Raw genomic sequence first — 12,986 nt, forward strand, 5'->3', positions numbered from 1 at the left:
AACGGCGGCGCTATTACTCGCTTCAGCTTGATGAGTTGTCAGTTGTCGCAACCGGCGACGTGCAGCATAGCAGAACGGACTATTGAAGTTAATGGGTTTTATAAGCTGGCGATCTATATCCGATGAGCCGGCTTACGGGTGCTTACGGTAGTATTCGGGCAGGGATATCTGGTAATGGCAAAGCAGCATCTGGACAAAGCTCTGCCCCTCAGGATGGCCGTATTCTGTGAGCGGGGCTCCCATCGATATGCACGATCATGTCGTGTCGGTGTTGATTACTCCCCCAAGGTGACGAATACACCCGGTGAGGAGGCGGTGGAAGGACAGTCATGTTGAAAGCCCCAATCATTGCCAGTCGGACAACACATATCGACAGCCCCACGTTGGCAGACACCCGAGAAGAGGCAGAAGTGCACGTAGTGTGAATTGCCTCCAGGAGTTGTCCGAGTATGAGCTGTCACCTGCGTGTGCTCCGTACATTGCCGATGGTCAAGAACAGCTAAGATGGACGATCAGGAACATTCGTTCCTTCTAATTCCACCTGAGACATGGCTGAATTGACATCCAGGGCAAACATTACCGAGACCAGCAGCAAGAGAGCTGTCAACTGATCGACAAATCTCCCAGGATGTTCAGGGTAGCAAAATGTAGCTACACCTAGCGCAGCCAATGAGAGGCAATGCGGGGATGGGTGTCGACATTGACCAAGGCGAGCATCGACCCTTTTATCGACAGCCACGACACTCATGCATGTTTCCATGAATGGGCCAATCCAATCCAAATTCCAATCCGATCACCAGAGACTAGAGAGAAGATACGTACCTGAGTCTTGAGGGTGGCTTGTGATGCCGGAGCCCACAGTTGATCACCAAGACTCTGAGTAGCTTATCGGCACGTGACTTCCCAGTGGTGTTCATCGTCCATTACTAACTCTACATCGAAACCACAAGCTCTTCAATTTGGACAGGTAGGCTTCCGCCCGCCCTCCCAGCAGGGCTCTGTGATCATGGGCTCATTTGGGTGATGGCTTTGCCATTCGTTGCAGGTACCTTCAGACTACGACCAGTTCGTCTCTGAAGAACCTGCCGATACACCCTCCCCGCTATAACCACAAGCAATAAATGCGTGCCGTTATACATCTTGTAATCGCCATCGTAAGTGCTCCAGCAGCCACCTTGTTATCGTTCTGTACCGCCTAACTCGATTAGATGGTCCGAACCAGTGTTCTGAGTGATGCCTTGAAAAGCATCAACAACGCCGAGAAGCAGGGCAAGCGCCAGGTCATTCTCCGCCCTTCGTCCAAGGTCATCGTCAGATTCCTTGAGCTCATGCAGCGCCATGACTATATCTCGGAGGTTTAAGAGGTCGATGGCCACCGTGGCGGCAAAATTGTCGTCCAACTCAATGGCCGGTTCATAATCGCCATCCCCTAGCCGCTTTGTGAATCCTCCATGACTGAGACCTTCTACTTTAGACTGAACAAGTGCGGCGTCATCAGTCCTCGTTTAACGTGGCTCTGGGAGACCTGGAGAAGTGGGTTGTTCGACTTCTCCCTGCCCGCCAGTTCGGCCATATCGTGCTCACCACTTCCGCGGGCATCATGGATCATGAACAGGCTCGTCGAAAGCATGTCTCGGGCAAGATCCTGGGCTACTTCTACTAGAGGCTCTAACACAGCAGAGCTGGATCCTGGTCATTGAGTGGGGGAGGCTTGGCAAGTGTCACGTTGGAGAACTCAAGTTAAGGGACTGCAGAGAAAACCGTGGTGAATAAATGACCAACAACAACGCGATTGGGTCAACATGGAGGACTGTTCTTGCGGATTGCTTTCTCCGTATGTCAATATAACACTTGTAAGCTGAGCGTGACTCTTTGCAATCAAGCGGCCAGAACGTGAACTATTTTTGTCGTCATGAGTACATCTTGTTGAAGCTTGGACATATGCTGGAATGACCTCCAGGCTGGTATAGCACCAAGACAATTACATCTCAGCAATCAGCATGCCGAGAAATCCAAATCTGCCGAGTACTGTACGTGGGACAGTAATCTCCCATTGCACGCCCCATTATGCCTACTCCATTCCACGATTGTCGTGCTGCGATTGATTGATGCCACATGTTGCTGTCCAGCTGGCAAGGTGCGATTGGCTCGGGCAAAAGAGCAATCCAATCCCCATGCCAATCCGATCCCGATCCGCCATCCATGCTTTTGGTTGCCCAGCTTTGATGTGAAAAGCGCATCAGCAGAGACGCACAAACGCAAAGGGAGAGAAGAAGGATGAGGAGCTATAGGTACTTCTATCCCGACTCATTCTTTCCTCCTGTCGTTCCTCCCGTATCTGTGACATCCCGTTCCTATTTTTGCCCCTTCCCCGGCCGGGCAATCTCCACCTCCACTCCTTCCCGCTAGCTTGTCTACCTCGATCCCCTCTCCCCGTGCTTGACTCTGCCTTACTGTCTAATATCATCTATCACCTGTCAACTCTTGTCCTTCAAACCAACCTTCCTACAGGCACCTTGTCGAGACGGGACTACGCCGTACGCAAAAGAGTGCTAACGCATTATCCTGCCTATCTTCGCTCCCTCTCTTGCATCCTGCATTTGCCGACCCCACCGCGTCGTGGCAACGCATCGCACCGCTTCGCTTCGCTTCGTTCGCTCTGCATTGACCGATAACCTAGACAGACAAGGTCAAGATCGCGCTGCATCGTCTTGCCGTATTCGTCTCTGCTTGCTGCCCTCACTCGTCAACCTCCTCGACAAGCCTGCGAGCAAGCCCAGCCATGTCCTGACTGCCTCTCCCATCAAATCGTGCACGCCATATTCGCACGTACCAACACAGCACATCAAACAACCCCTTTACCGCCCTATCTCTTCAGCCGGCCTACCCCCGGATACCATACCTTGCATGTCCTAGACCGACTGTCGACCACGACAATCCCCAACGGCTCACCACTCCCACCACTCGGCGGCCACCATCACCGCCCTGGACTCGCGTCGACCTCCATACTACACCTTGACGTGTTGAGCTGCTGCTTCTGCTGCCGCCGCCGCTACTCTCAATGCTCCATTGACCCACGCCTGGGGTGTCACTCGTGCTTGATCAAGCCCGTCGCCTCTACCTATCGTCGCCGAGGTACTCATCTACGACAACGCACACAACACACTCTCGCATAATATATATACCTCCACTCCGCGGTACTCCTGATTCCCGAGTCTTCACCATGCTGTCCTCCACCCTTCAGCCGCCCTCACAACCTCCTCGACCCCATCAGTCCTCTCGCCATCACGCCGCCGCCTCCACCTCGTCCGCCCCAGCCCTCGGCAAACCTCGTCGGCACTCTCTTCCATTTTCATTCCCGCCTCTCTTTCAGTCCAACACATCGTCGACGAGCCTGGTGCCTTCGACCGCCGAGGGCAAGCCTATACCTGTTGACGACTCTACTGCCGAGCACCGAACATCAGCTCTCCGCGAGCTCAACTCAAACTTTCCCAGCCGCCACCGATACGCAAAGTCAACAGGCGCCCAGAGCAGCACCTACTCCCAGCCTGTGATAGTCCGAAGCTACTACGCTCCCGTACCGACCCGTCCAGTTAGCACAGATCGAGGGGTCGTCATTGTCAACGGCCCAGGACATCGCACAACGCTCTCAGAAAGTGGGGGTCCTGCAGCTCTCGTACGGCGTGTGCTTCCGTTTACCTCGAATATCACGCCGGCCAGGAATGGAATGCTGGGAACCATGGCGAGGAACCGAACAAAAAAGCGACTCAATGAGCCTGAAGAGGCGAAGCTGCCACCGGTAGAGGCATTCCGCTTCAAGAGTTTCATGGCCAACATCGACGACCAGAGTGGCGGCACCGATATCAATGCTGATCTGGATCGCATTGCAGAAATCTGTGCCAAGTCCCGATATTCCTTGAGTAACCAATATGAGGTTCATTATGCTCCTCATGGCTCCGGATCGTCCTTTATACCTGGAGTTGCCCAGACCCAGGAACCCCAGGGACCGACTCTTCAGGCCGTTTCGTCGGATGATGAACGAAACTTGAGGCGCTCCAGAAGGAGACCAATGGGCATCAGGAGAAATAGTAGAGCAATGGGAACGCTGGAGACTATCATGTCTTCGAGTAGATCCTCGGATGAGGACAAATCCAAGAAGAAGTCTGCAGCTGAGATTGCAGAGGAGGTTCGCGGACGGGCTGCCAAAAAGAGCTCCAGACACGAATCTTCAGCGTCATCCTCCGAAAACGGAGTGGAGGAAGATGCCACGACGCAAAGTGCAACTCGCCGAAGGAGATCTGGATCTCTGGCACTCATCGACGGCACTCGGCTGAGCATGCACCTGAACGAACTCAACTCGGCCACCGGCCTTGTTGGCGAACCCGCCCTGCCCCAGACGTCAAGCAGCCAGCTCGAGATCCGCACTGCCCCCGAGGCGGCGCATAAGGAGCGTATCCCGGCACCACCCAAGACTAGACCCGTGGTTGTTGAGGGACTCGACCAACCCCTTGCTCGTGGTTCCATCTCCCCCGTTGACGCCTCGCATGCCCGATATAGCTTCATCTCGACGCTGAGCGGATGGATGACCTGGCGAGCTCCTGAGTCCACGCCCCATTCTCAGGGTCGTGCTGAAGGCAGCTTGCGAGAGCTACTCAAGTCAACTGATGTCAAGGGCAAGGGTATTGAAACGGTGGCATACCATTAAGATTTGCCACCAAAAACTACGCGAGAGGAATACAGAACTCCCGCCCAGAGACCGGATAACTGGTGTCCAGCTGACATCACATTCGTCTCGGAGAACTGACCAAAATGCGATGACCAACAATGAATTGATGAACGAATTATGAAGTTACGAGACCAACCCTATAGGGCCCGACGGGTGGCTGGGGACAAAGAGCGATACTACAAAAGCCGAAAAGTTTGATTAGATCGTACATTCTCGCTGGGGAAGACAGTGTATTCATTCGTGTATATGGAAGATACCTTTGGCGCTGTACCATGTCAAAAGAATGCCTTGATGGCATGCTCACGATGACAATGGATGGTTACTGAAGCAGAGATAGCTGTATGGATGGAAGCCGAGGTTGGCTGTACAATACTGGACGCCATCGAGGATGGATTATAATAGGCGAGATTCTCTTTGGAAGAGACACCCCTGGAAGACATTGATAACTCTAAGAATGGCCAATATATATTACGGGGATTTTGCACATCTTGCTCGATAGCCATATGGCATCCGCTTCTTGATTTCGACATTATCTTGCTTGTCACGCCCCTGGCGTCAAGGTCTTCCTCCTCTTCTATCGCGACGCCCAGATCAATATAGGTATAAGGTACGAACACACTCATGCGCCGAAACAACAAAACTCGACGTGGACCATCCCATCCATTTCCATGCTTCACGAAAGCCAATCCCCCCAAGCGGTGACAGATAAATGTGACTCTGCCTCTGCCGATTTGAAACATCTGATGCAAATAGCAAACGCCGCAAGACCGCCCCCTGAAGAGGTGGTCAAATATCCCATGAACTGGTGCAACGAGGTCGACAATGCCCGAAAGACTCCTGAAAACAAAGTGTTTTAAGAAAAAAAGAAAAGACCCCTTTAATGTTTGAGCGACTGAAATCTCATCCGGTTTACAGCAACAACAGAGCAAGAGTAGCCAAAGTCAGACGGCTATGCCTTGCTGGTGGCTGCTGGGTGAGGCGGCTTGTTTCCGCCATTCTTATCAACCTGGAGGCGCTTCGCTTCCCGTTGATCATTGCCCTCGTTGGTACGCTTCTTGTCCTTTTCTTTCTCCCGGTTTGCGCTGTCTTTGGCAGCTTTCCGGGCCTCTCGATCTCGGCGTTCGTTTTCTTTGCGAAGAGCCTTGGACTCAAACTCGTGCCAATCCCCTTCAATATTGGAGAGCCTGTTGAAAGGTTAGTATTTGTGATATAGCAAGAAATCGGGACTGTCAGGAAGGACTCACTCAATAGCCTGTCGTGGTTGTGGTTCTTCTTTGGTGAAGTAAGGATGCTGAAGCACTTCGGAAGCACTGGGGCGTTTGGCAGGATCGTATTGGAACATGGCCGAGAGCAGCTCGAACGCAGCCGGCGTCACCTTGTCCCGGTACTTATCGCCAAAGACATTCTTCCGCTTCGCTGTTGGGCGCAAGAGTTCAAACCAAGCCATGTCGACGAGGTTGGGCCAGTCCTGAAGGGTCGGCGTACCCAAGATATTGTATATCTTCTCCAACTGGCTGAGCTCGGTTCCGTCTCCAGTAAAGATGGCGTGTCGAGCAAATATCTCCACCATGACACATGCCGCGCTCCAAACATCGACAGCGGCTGTGTACTTTGTTTCTCCGAGTAGCAGTTCTGGTGACCGATACCAGATAGTAATGACACGGTTGGTGTAATCCAGCTGATGGCGCTTGGCATAGAAACGGGCAAGACCAAAATCAGCAAGCTTAAGAATGCCTTCATTGCTCACCAAGATGTTGGCTGCTTTGATGTCTCGGTGCAGAACTCCTCTGGTGTGGAGGTAATCCAAGCCCTCAAACATCTGTTTGGCGAGATGTTTCTTCTGAGCCGCATCCAGCTTGAACGAGGGGTGGTTCAGGAGACCTGTGAGATCATGCGACAGATATTCAAAAACCATGAAACAATCGTTCTTCTCCACCATGACCTCTTGAAGGGCGACAATGTTGACATGCCTGAGCGACTGTAGAAGCTTGATTTCTCGAACGGCCGTGACAGGGAAACCGTCGCGCTCGCCCTCCATGCGGATGCGTTTGAGGGCAACAAGGTTTTTCGTATAGACGTTGAGGCCCTTAAACACCTTGCCGTAGGTGCCAGATCCGACAACAGACTCGTTTCCAGGCTTCCTGAAGAAGACTGAATCTGAGTCCGCTAGGTCGGCCGGGAGAGTCGGCCTTGGCTTCGGCCGCTTCATGATCTTCTTGACCTTGCGCATTCTTGGTGCCACCCTGGGTCCTTCTGGGGGCTGACGGTGATCATGTCTTGAGCGAGACGATGCTGGTTCGGTGGGAGCGCTTCGGGGAGGTTCTCGATCTCGGTTGTCCTTTGGAGGCTCTCTTCGCGGGGCAGCGTTTAGCTTCTGCGAGATCTCGGGCTTCGGTGCTGTGACGGCAGGTTTCGACGAGGGCTTGAACGCAAAGCTAAACTTGCCGCCAGACGAGGCTGATTGCGAGCCTGGACCTGATGGCGGTGGTCGATTTGGAGTCGTGGCGACGTCTCCTTCCGCTCCATCTCTGCCTTCACTCGCAACCTGGGCATCATTGGATGATTGAAGAGGCTCAGTTTCGGTGTCCATCATGTCATGATTTGCATCGTCAACATCGTTTTGCGAGTTTCCGAATCGACCGTTTCCTGCCTCGTCGTGGTGTCCTCGTGGAGGAGGACCTTGACTCCAAGGCGAGTTTTTGAAGCCACCTCGGCCTCGACTGGAGAAGGAGCCACCCCGGAAGCCACCCCCTCTGTAGCCACCACGGTAATTTCCCTGAGGATACTGCTGCATGGGACCGGTTGGAGCGGCATATGGGGGCGAGTGAGATGAATTTGCGTGGTAATGACTTGAGGGGCCATTGGGCGGGCCATAGTTGGTGCTATGGGCGTATTGAGGAGGGTATTGTCTAGAGAAATGTTAATATTGGCTCCTTAGCATTTGCATTCGCGAGATATCTTACTGTGAGCCGTTCCATCCACCACGAGATGCTCCATACGGCGACTGCGAGGGTGAATTGTGGTAGGATCCTCCTTGCTGGGGAGATTGTGAATAGGGGTCATTGCCATATTGCGACTTCTGAGGGTACATGGGATTGTAGCCCCCTCCCCTATGGTTACCCCGAGATGTCATGTCTTCGTCAATGTCCGACCTTGAAGAATGACGTCTGCCGGGAGACGTTTCTCGAGACCTGCGCTCTCGGCTCGCCTGAGGCGACCGTGGATGTGTCTGCCTCTTGGACGACTGACGATCAGAATCTGAGGCACGGTGGTCGTCGCGAGGCGATAGGCGGGCGCGACGAGATGAAGAAGGCCGGTTTTCAGGTGCGGGGGAGCGACTGTGTGATCGTTGTTGGGGCTTGTCTGTTCGAGCCCAAGGTTCACGGTCCGCGCGCCTGGAGCCAGCCTCGGACCTGGTTGGAGATCGAGTGCGTGATCGACGCCTGTCTGCCGTCCGCGTTGGCGATTTCGGAGACCGTCCGTGACGACGGGGTGATGGTTTCCGTCGCTCACGCGAGGGATGCCGGGCGTATTTCCTCGAGATAGACTCGGGGCTGTAGTCCCTTGTCCTGGTCCGTGGACTTCTGTCCCTCCTCGATCTCTTTCGGCTTGAGCTTGTCAGAGATGGACTTCGGCTTCGATGGCGCTTGGCTGCTGATGGAGAATTGCGGCTGGTTCGATCACGACTCCGACTCCGGCTCCGGCGACGTGACTTGTCCTCGGACTCGCGGTGGCGCTCCCTCTCGGCTCGGTAACGAGGGATGAGATCGTCGACGTCGGGGGCCCGGCGAGAGGGCTCGGGAGATGGGCGAGAACCGCGATCACGACTGCGATCGCGTGAATGGCGGCGGCGACGGGAGGAGCCAGGCTCAGGTCTCGCTGAAGGGCGATCGCGGCGGGCGTCTGAACCGTGGCGAGATTCACGGGCTTCACGGGGAGATCTTGATCTTTGTGAGGGCTTCACTCCTCGCTCGGCTCGAGCCCGTTCTCCTTGGTCATCACGTTCCTGGTCGTCTCTCATGGCAGCATGTCGAGGTCGACGTGGAGGCTTGGATGGGTGCTCCATGCTGGCAGCCGGGCGTTGAGTTTTTAGCAGTAACTCGCACGTTAAATCGCCGCACCTTAGCCGAGCCACGACCAGGATCGACCTCAGTGACTCGACCCGCTATCAGCGACCGTGCAGCGTGGGCGTGAGTTGCGGGGAACAATAGAACTCAGTTTGGCCAGATGCAGGTGATAAGTCCTGCCATCTGCTGGTGAGTGAGAGAAAAAAGGATGAAAGCTGTTGACGGAGAAACAAGTCGCGAAGTTGGCGCTTGCTCCACGCAAGCAGAAACTCGGTCGCTGGTACCGTTAGCTCCAGGCGGTCTCGTTGTGGTTCACAGCCGGGCCCTAGAACCATCAGTCAGTTAGTTGGTTGCTGCACTGCGCGCCCTGCGATGATGTGCGCGTTGGCGGCTGAATCGAGGACCTGACAACACCCTCCAACCCCGGGGAGCCTTGCGAGAGCCTTGTGCGTGCACTTGCAGGCCTTTTCTCTGCGGGCTCCCTCTCGATTTGCCACTGCATTCGTGCTCTTCTCGTCCTTTCTCCCAGTCGAGTGAGTGGTGCAGAGTCAAGCGTCTCAAGGCCTCATCAGGCTGTGAAGTGAAATCCGTTGGGTTAATCCCCAAGTGGTTCCACCGACGCGATGAGGAACCAGCACCACCTCATTGCTGGCCCGAGAGAGCCAAGGTACTACATACGAATCCGTGTGGATGATTTACGACGAATGCCAGTCCTTTCGACCTTCAGTAGTCGTGCGACGAGTCCAGTCTCTGTCTGAACAAGAGGATGAACCTCTAGCGGCGCAGAAAAACGGTTTGTGCACTCAGCATGTCCAAGGCTGGTTCATGGAGCGCTTCAGGCGACAAATGTGAATGAAGGGTTGTCCCGCGTGTCAAGATACCGCGAGGCCTTGAAATCGCCGCATCTTTCAAAGTGCGGGGAAGCAAGCTGCAAGCACCGATCTCCTCACAAGTTGCGTCCATCGATCAGCTCATTTAGCTGTGACGCTGCTTGAGGCATTTCTCCCATGGCAGTCAAGATATCCTCCAGGCCAGCCTCACAAGGGCCAAACTCGCACGAGTCTCCAACCGTGGGCTTGGCGAGGCCTCTACGGCCAAACTCATAAAACTGCAAGACAGAGCACTTGTCAGATGGAAGTCGGGACCGCCTGAAAAGGAGTTGAACCCCAAAGCGAGATCTAGGCAGGCCTCGTCCATCATCATCTTGGTCGCAAGAGTGAAGACAGTTGCCTAGAACGGTCGTGGTCTGCATTTCCAGCAGGCATCATTCGTGACATGGCGAGGTTTCTTTCCTTCATGATTGCCCGTCCCATCATTTTGGACGTGCGGCACAAAGCTCTTTTTTTCTTGGGATGTGCTCTGCACTGTTGCATGCAAAAATCGCGTGCAAAAAAGTGTCGGCTGTAATGGCAAAGGGTATTCCTGACATGGTCGATCGGGAGTCGTCATGGAAACTCGGATCGTCGGAAAGGGAGGGCCCTGAGTTGGCCGGTTGACGTTGGACGGATCATCCCATCTTGTATTGTAGCTTCAGTCGGGCAGGCGAAGCAAGCATAATCTCCTGTAAAAGCATCGTGCCATGGAAAATTTCCCCGGATGTCGCTTTTTGTTGTGTATTACGGGCGGCGTGCTGGAGTCATCTTATGGTGTTTGAGGCTTTGTTGGAGAAGGACGATTAGATCCTGCTTGTGCGATCTGCTAAGCCCAGGGAAGAGCCAGCGTGGAAGTCACGTGGAAAGTGGCGTGCAGTGCACGTGTTGGCGATGAAGGAACTGAGAGGGAAGGACCAGCCATGAGAATAGCGAGGATATTGCTTCTCGTCTAGATTCCCAAAACATTTACCCAAAACAACTTTACTCTCTTTAATATTACACCGAGTGTTGTTCCCTCCAATTTCTGCACCTTTTTTCATAGGAGGGGAAAAAAAGCATGGGTGCTCAATGCCATCACTGAATTTCTGTCGTTGGTCCTGCCAGATGGGTCCAAGTGAGGAAACTCGAGAAACTTGCAACACCAGCAAATCACGCAGGATATGCCACGCAGGATATGCCACGCCTTGAAGTGTTATCTTCTACAGGTATAATCCATCCTTCCAGTCGTATCTGACCCCTGATTTACGCATGGATGCTCCAAAAAGACAGGCATCTTATCGCCAACACGTCAATGCAATCCCCTTTAATCGTGCCTCGGCTCGTTGCCATGCAGCCCCACTTACCGAGCATCACGGAGAGACTTTACAGCTTCGGACTCGTCATGGAGCCCGGTAGAGGACAGGCCTGACTCGAAATTTGGTGGCACCAGAAATCTCGAGGTTTGCTTGGTGCTTGCTAGGCCCGATGCAGAAAAATCGACCGAGCTGAGACCAGTTTGCCTCATCGAAACAACGTGAAACTTCAGCCGAGTCGAACAATTCAGGAAGCGCTGGAACTGTCGGTCATGGCCATTCCAATTCTCTCGGCCGCCGGATGAGATCCACCCCGTGTAACTCGGACCCGTTGTCGTTTTGCTGGGGGCGACTACTACGTACTTGGATCTATTAATACTACTCTGTCGCAGTTTTGTTCTCCATGCGCTGCAATTCTCTGAATCCTCTCTCCTCTCTATTCTGCCTATATAGAGGACTTCAACACCCTGGTCGATCTCTACATTATCTACTCCAGGGCCAGCGCCATCATCTCCGTCCCCCGCATCCACAACACAGGTACCTGTCGCATACCGCTCCACGAACTGCCGTGATGGAGTGGCTCGGCTTTGCAGACATTGAATTCACCCATGCGCCGTCACCACGGGCGGTGCGAGAAAAAGATGGCAACGTGACGGATCTGCTTTCCATTTGCGAAAAGACGACACCACCATGCCATCTAAACCCGCTACTTTTCAATGGCCATCTGCAGACCATGTGGACGGCGACCAAGCCTGCCGGACCCAAGGTCTGGTACAAGCGCAAGATCTTTGAGGCCGACCACAAGACCTACCGGGGCACCTTTGCCGTAGACTTTGTTGTCGAGCCATTCGAGGAGGAGCATCCTACATTGTGTCGACGGACTGTCTATTACACTAACGAAGAGCTGGAGAACATTGGATCGGACGACACCAAGCCAATGCTTGTTGTGATGCATGGCCTCTCTGGTGGCTCTCACGAGATTTACCTGAGAGAGGCGATTGCGCCCTTGATTGGTGAGGGTGGTTGGGAAGCATGCGTTGTCAACTCGCGAGGATGCGCACGAAGTAAAATCACAAGCGGCGTTTTGTACAACGCAAGAGCAACGTGGGACATCCGCCAGGTCAGAATGTCCATTACGAAAAAGATTGACACGTCTTACTGACATGTACTTAGACGGTGAAATGGTTGACAGAAAAGTTTCCCAACCGTCCGTTGTTCGGCATTGGCTTTTCTCTGGGCGCTAACATGCTCACGAACGTAAGTCATGAGAATGACCAACAACTTGATTCAATTTCTCACTGGGAATTATATAGTACTGTGGCGAGGAGGGCTCGAATTGCGTCCTGAAAGGCGCCATCGCGTGCTCTAACCCCTTCAACCTCGAGGTCTCGAGCAAGATTCTCCAGAACAGCTACATGGGCAAGGAGGTTTATCTGCGAGTGATGGGATGTAAGTTTATTTTACCCCGTTGATCTGGAGCCCTGCTAACAATGTATGCAGCGTCTTTGAAGGAACTTGCACGAAGACATCGGGAAGCGCTGGAACAATATAGCAAGGTCGACGTTGAGGCCGTCCTGGACATCACCTACTTGAACGAGTTCGATCGCTTGATCCAGTAAGTTACTGAATGGCATTTCTTGGGTTAAGACTGACTTTTTCAGGTGCCCTATCTGGGGATATCCTACTGAGTATGCATACTACCGAGATGCCTCATCGACTGATGCCATTCTATCCATCAAGATCCCTTTCCTGGCTATCAACTCTGTTGACGATCCCGTAAGGCTTATACTCAGCCCGCTGGCTCACTCATACTCACATTTGATAGATTGCTGTTAAGGAAGCCATTCCGTTTGAAGAGTTCCAGCAGAACCCCAATACTGTTCTTCTTACAACAACGCTCGGTGGACATCTCTGCTGGTTCGAGATGGGTGGCGGTCGATGGTTCCCCAAGCCGGTAGGTCTCACGTAGGAATGACTATATCTTCTTGAGCTAACGTTGCCCCTAGGTCGCAAACTTCTTGAACCACTT

General features: G+C 53.5%; 4 protein-coding genes across 4 annotated transcripts; 3 read left to right on the top strand and 1 right to left on the bottom strand.

Moving 5' to 3' along the window:
* Positions 1-1,208: 1,208 nt before the first annotated feature.
* On the top strand, positions 1,209-1,663 carry LRP88_06131 (uncharacterized protein; the record flags this gene model as incomplete). The annotated part of the gene is made up of 2 exons (XM_083242671.1): positions 1,209-1,355; positions 1,475-1,663. The coding sequence occupies 2 exons, from the start codon at positions 1,209-1,211 to the stop codon at positions 1,661-1,663; spliced, it is 336 nt and encodes a 111-aa protein (XP_083101607.1).
* A 1,560-nt stretch (positions 1,664-3,223) lies between these two features.
* LRP88_06132 (uncharacterized protein) lies at positions 3,224-4,705 on the top strand (the record flags this gene model as incomplete). The annotated part of the gene is made up of 1 exon (XM_083242672.1): positions 3,224-4,705. One exon carries the CDS (start codon positions 3,224-3,226, stop codon positions 4,703-4,705), a length of 1,482 nt encoding a protein of 493 aa, XP_083101608.1.
* A 970-nt stretch (positions 4,706-5,675) lies between these two features.
* LRP88_06133 (CDC2/CDK family serine/threonine-protein kinase) lies at positions 5,676-8,792 on the bottom strand (the record flags this gene model as incomplete). Its single annotated transcript, XM_083242673.1, has 5 exons — positions 5,676-5,910; positions 5,971-7,635; positions 7,690-7,836; positions 8,240-8,380; positions 8,440-8,792. The coding sequence occupies 5 exons, from the start codon at positions 8,790-8,792 to the stop codon at positions 5,676-5,678; spliced, it is 2,541 nt and encodes an 846-aa protein (XP_083101609.1).
* A 2,736-nt stretch (positions 8,793-11,528) lies between these two features.
* Positions 11,529-12,737, top strand: LRP88_06134 (Alpha/Beta hydrolase protein; the record flags this gene model as incomplete). The annotated part of the gene is made up of 5 exons (XM_083242674.1): positions 11,529-12,077; positions 12,131-12,214; positions 12,271-12,406; positions 12,458-12,554; positions 12,605-12,737. The coding sequence occupies 5 exons, from the start codon at positions 11,529-11,531 to the stop codon at positions 12,735-12,737; spliced, it is 999 nt and encodes a 332-aa protein (XP_083101610.1).
* Positions 12,738-12,986: the final 249 nt, after the last annotated feature.

The sequence above is a fragment of the Fusarium phalaenopsidis genome, assembly GCF_050370095.1.
Source record: "Fusarium phalaenopsidis strain FUZ10S chromosome Unknown contig_32296, whole genome shotgun sequence".
Taxonomy (NCBI): domain Eukaryota; kingdom Fungi; phylum Ascomycota; class Sordariomycetes; order Hypocreales; family Nectriaceae; genus Fusarium; species Fusarium phalaenopsidis.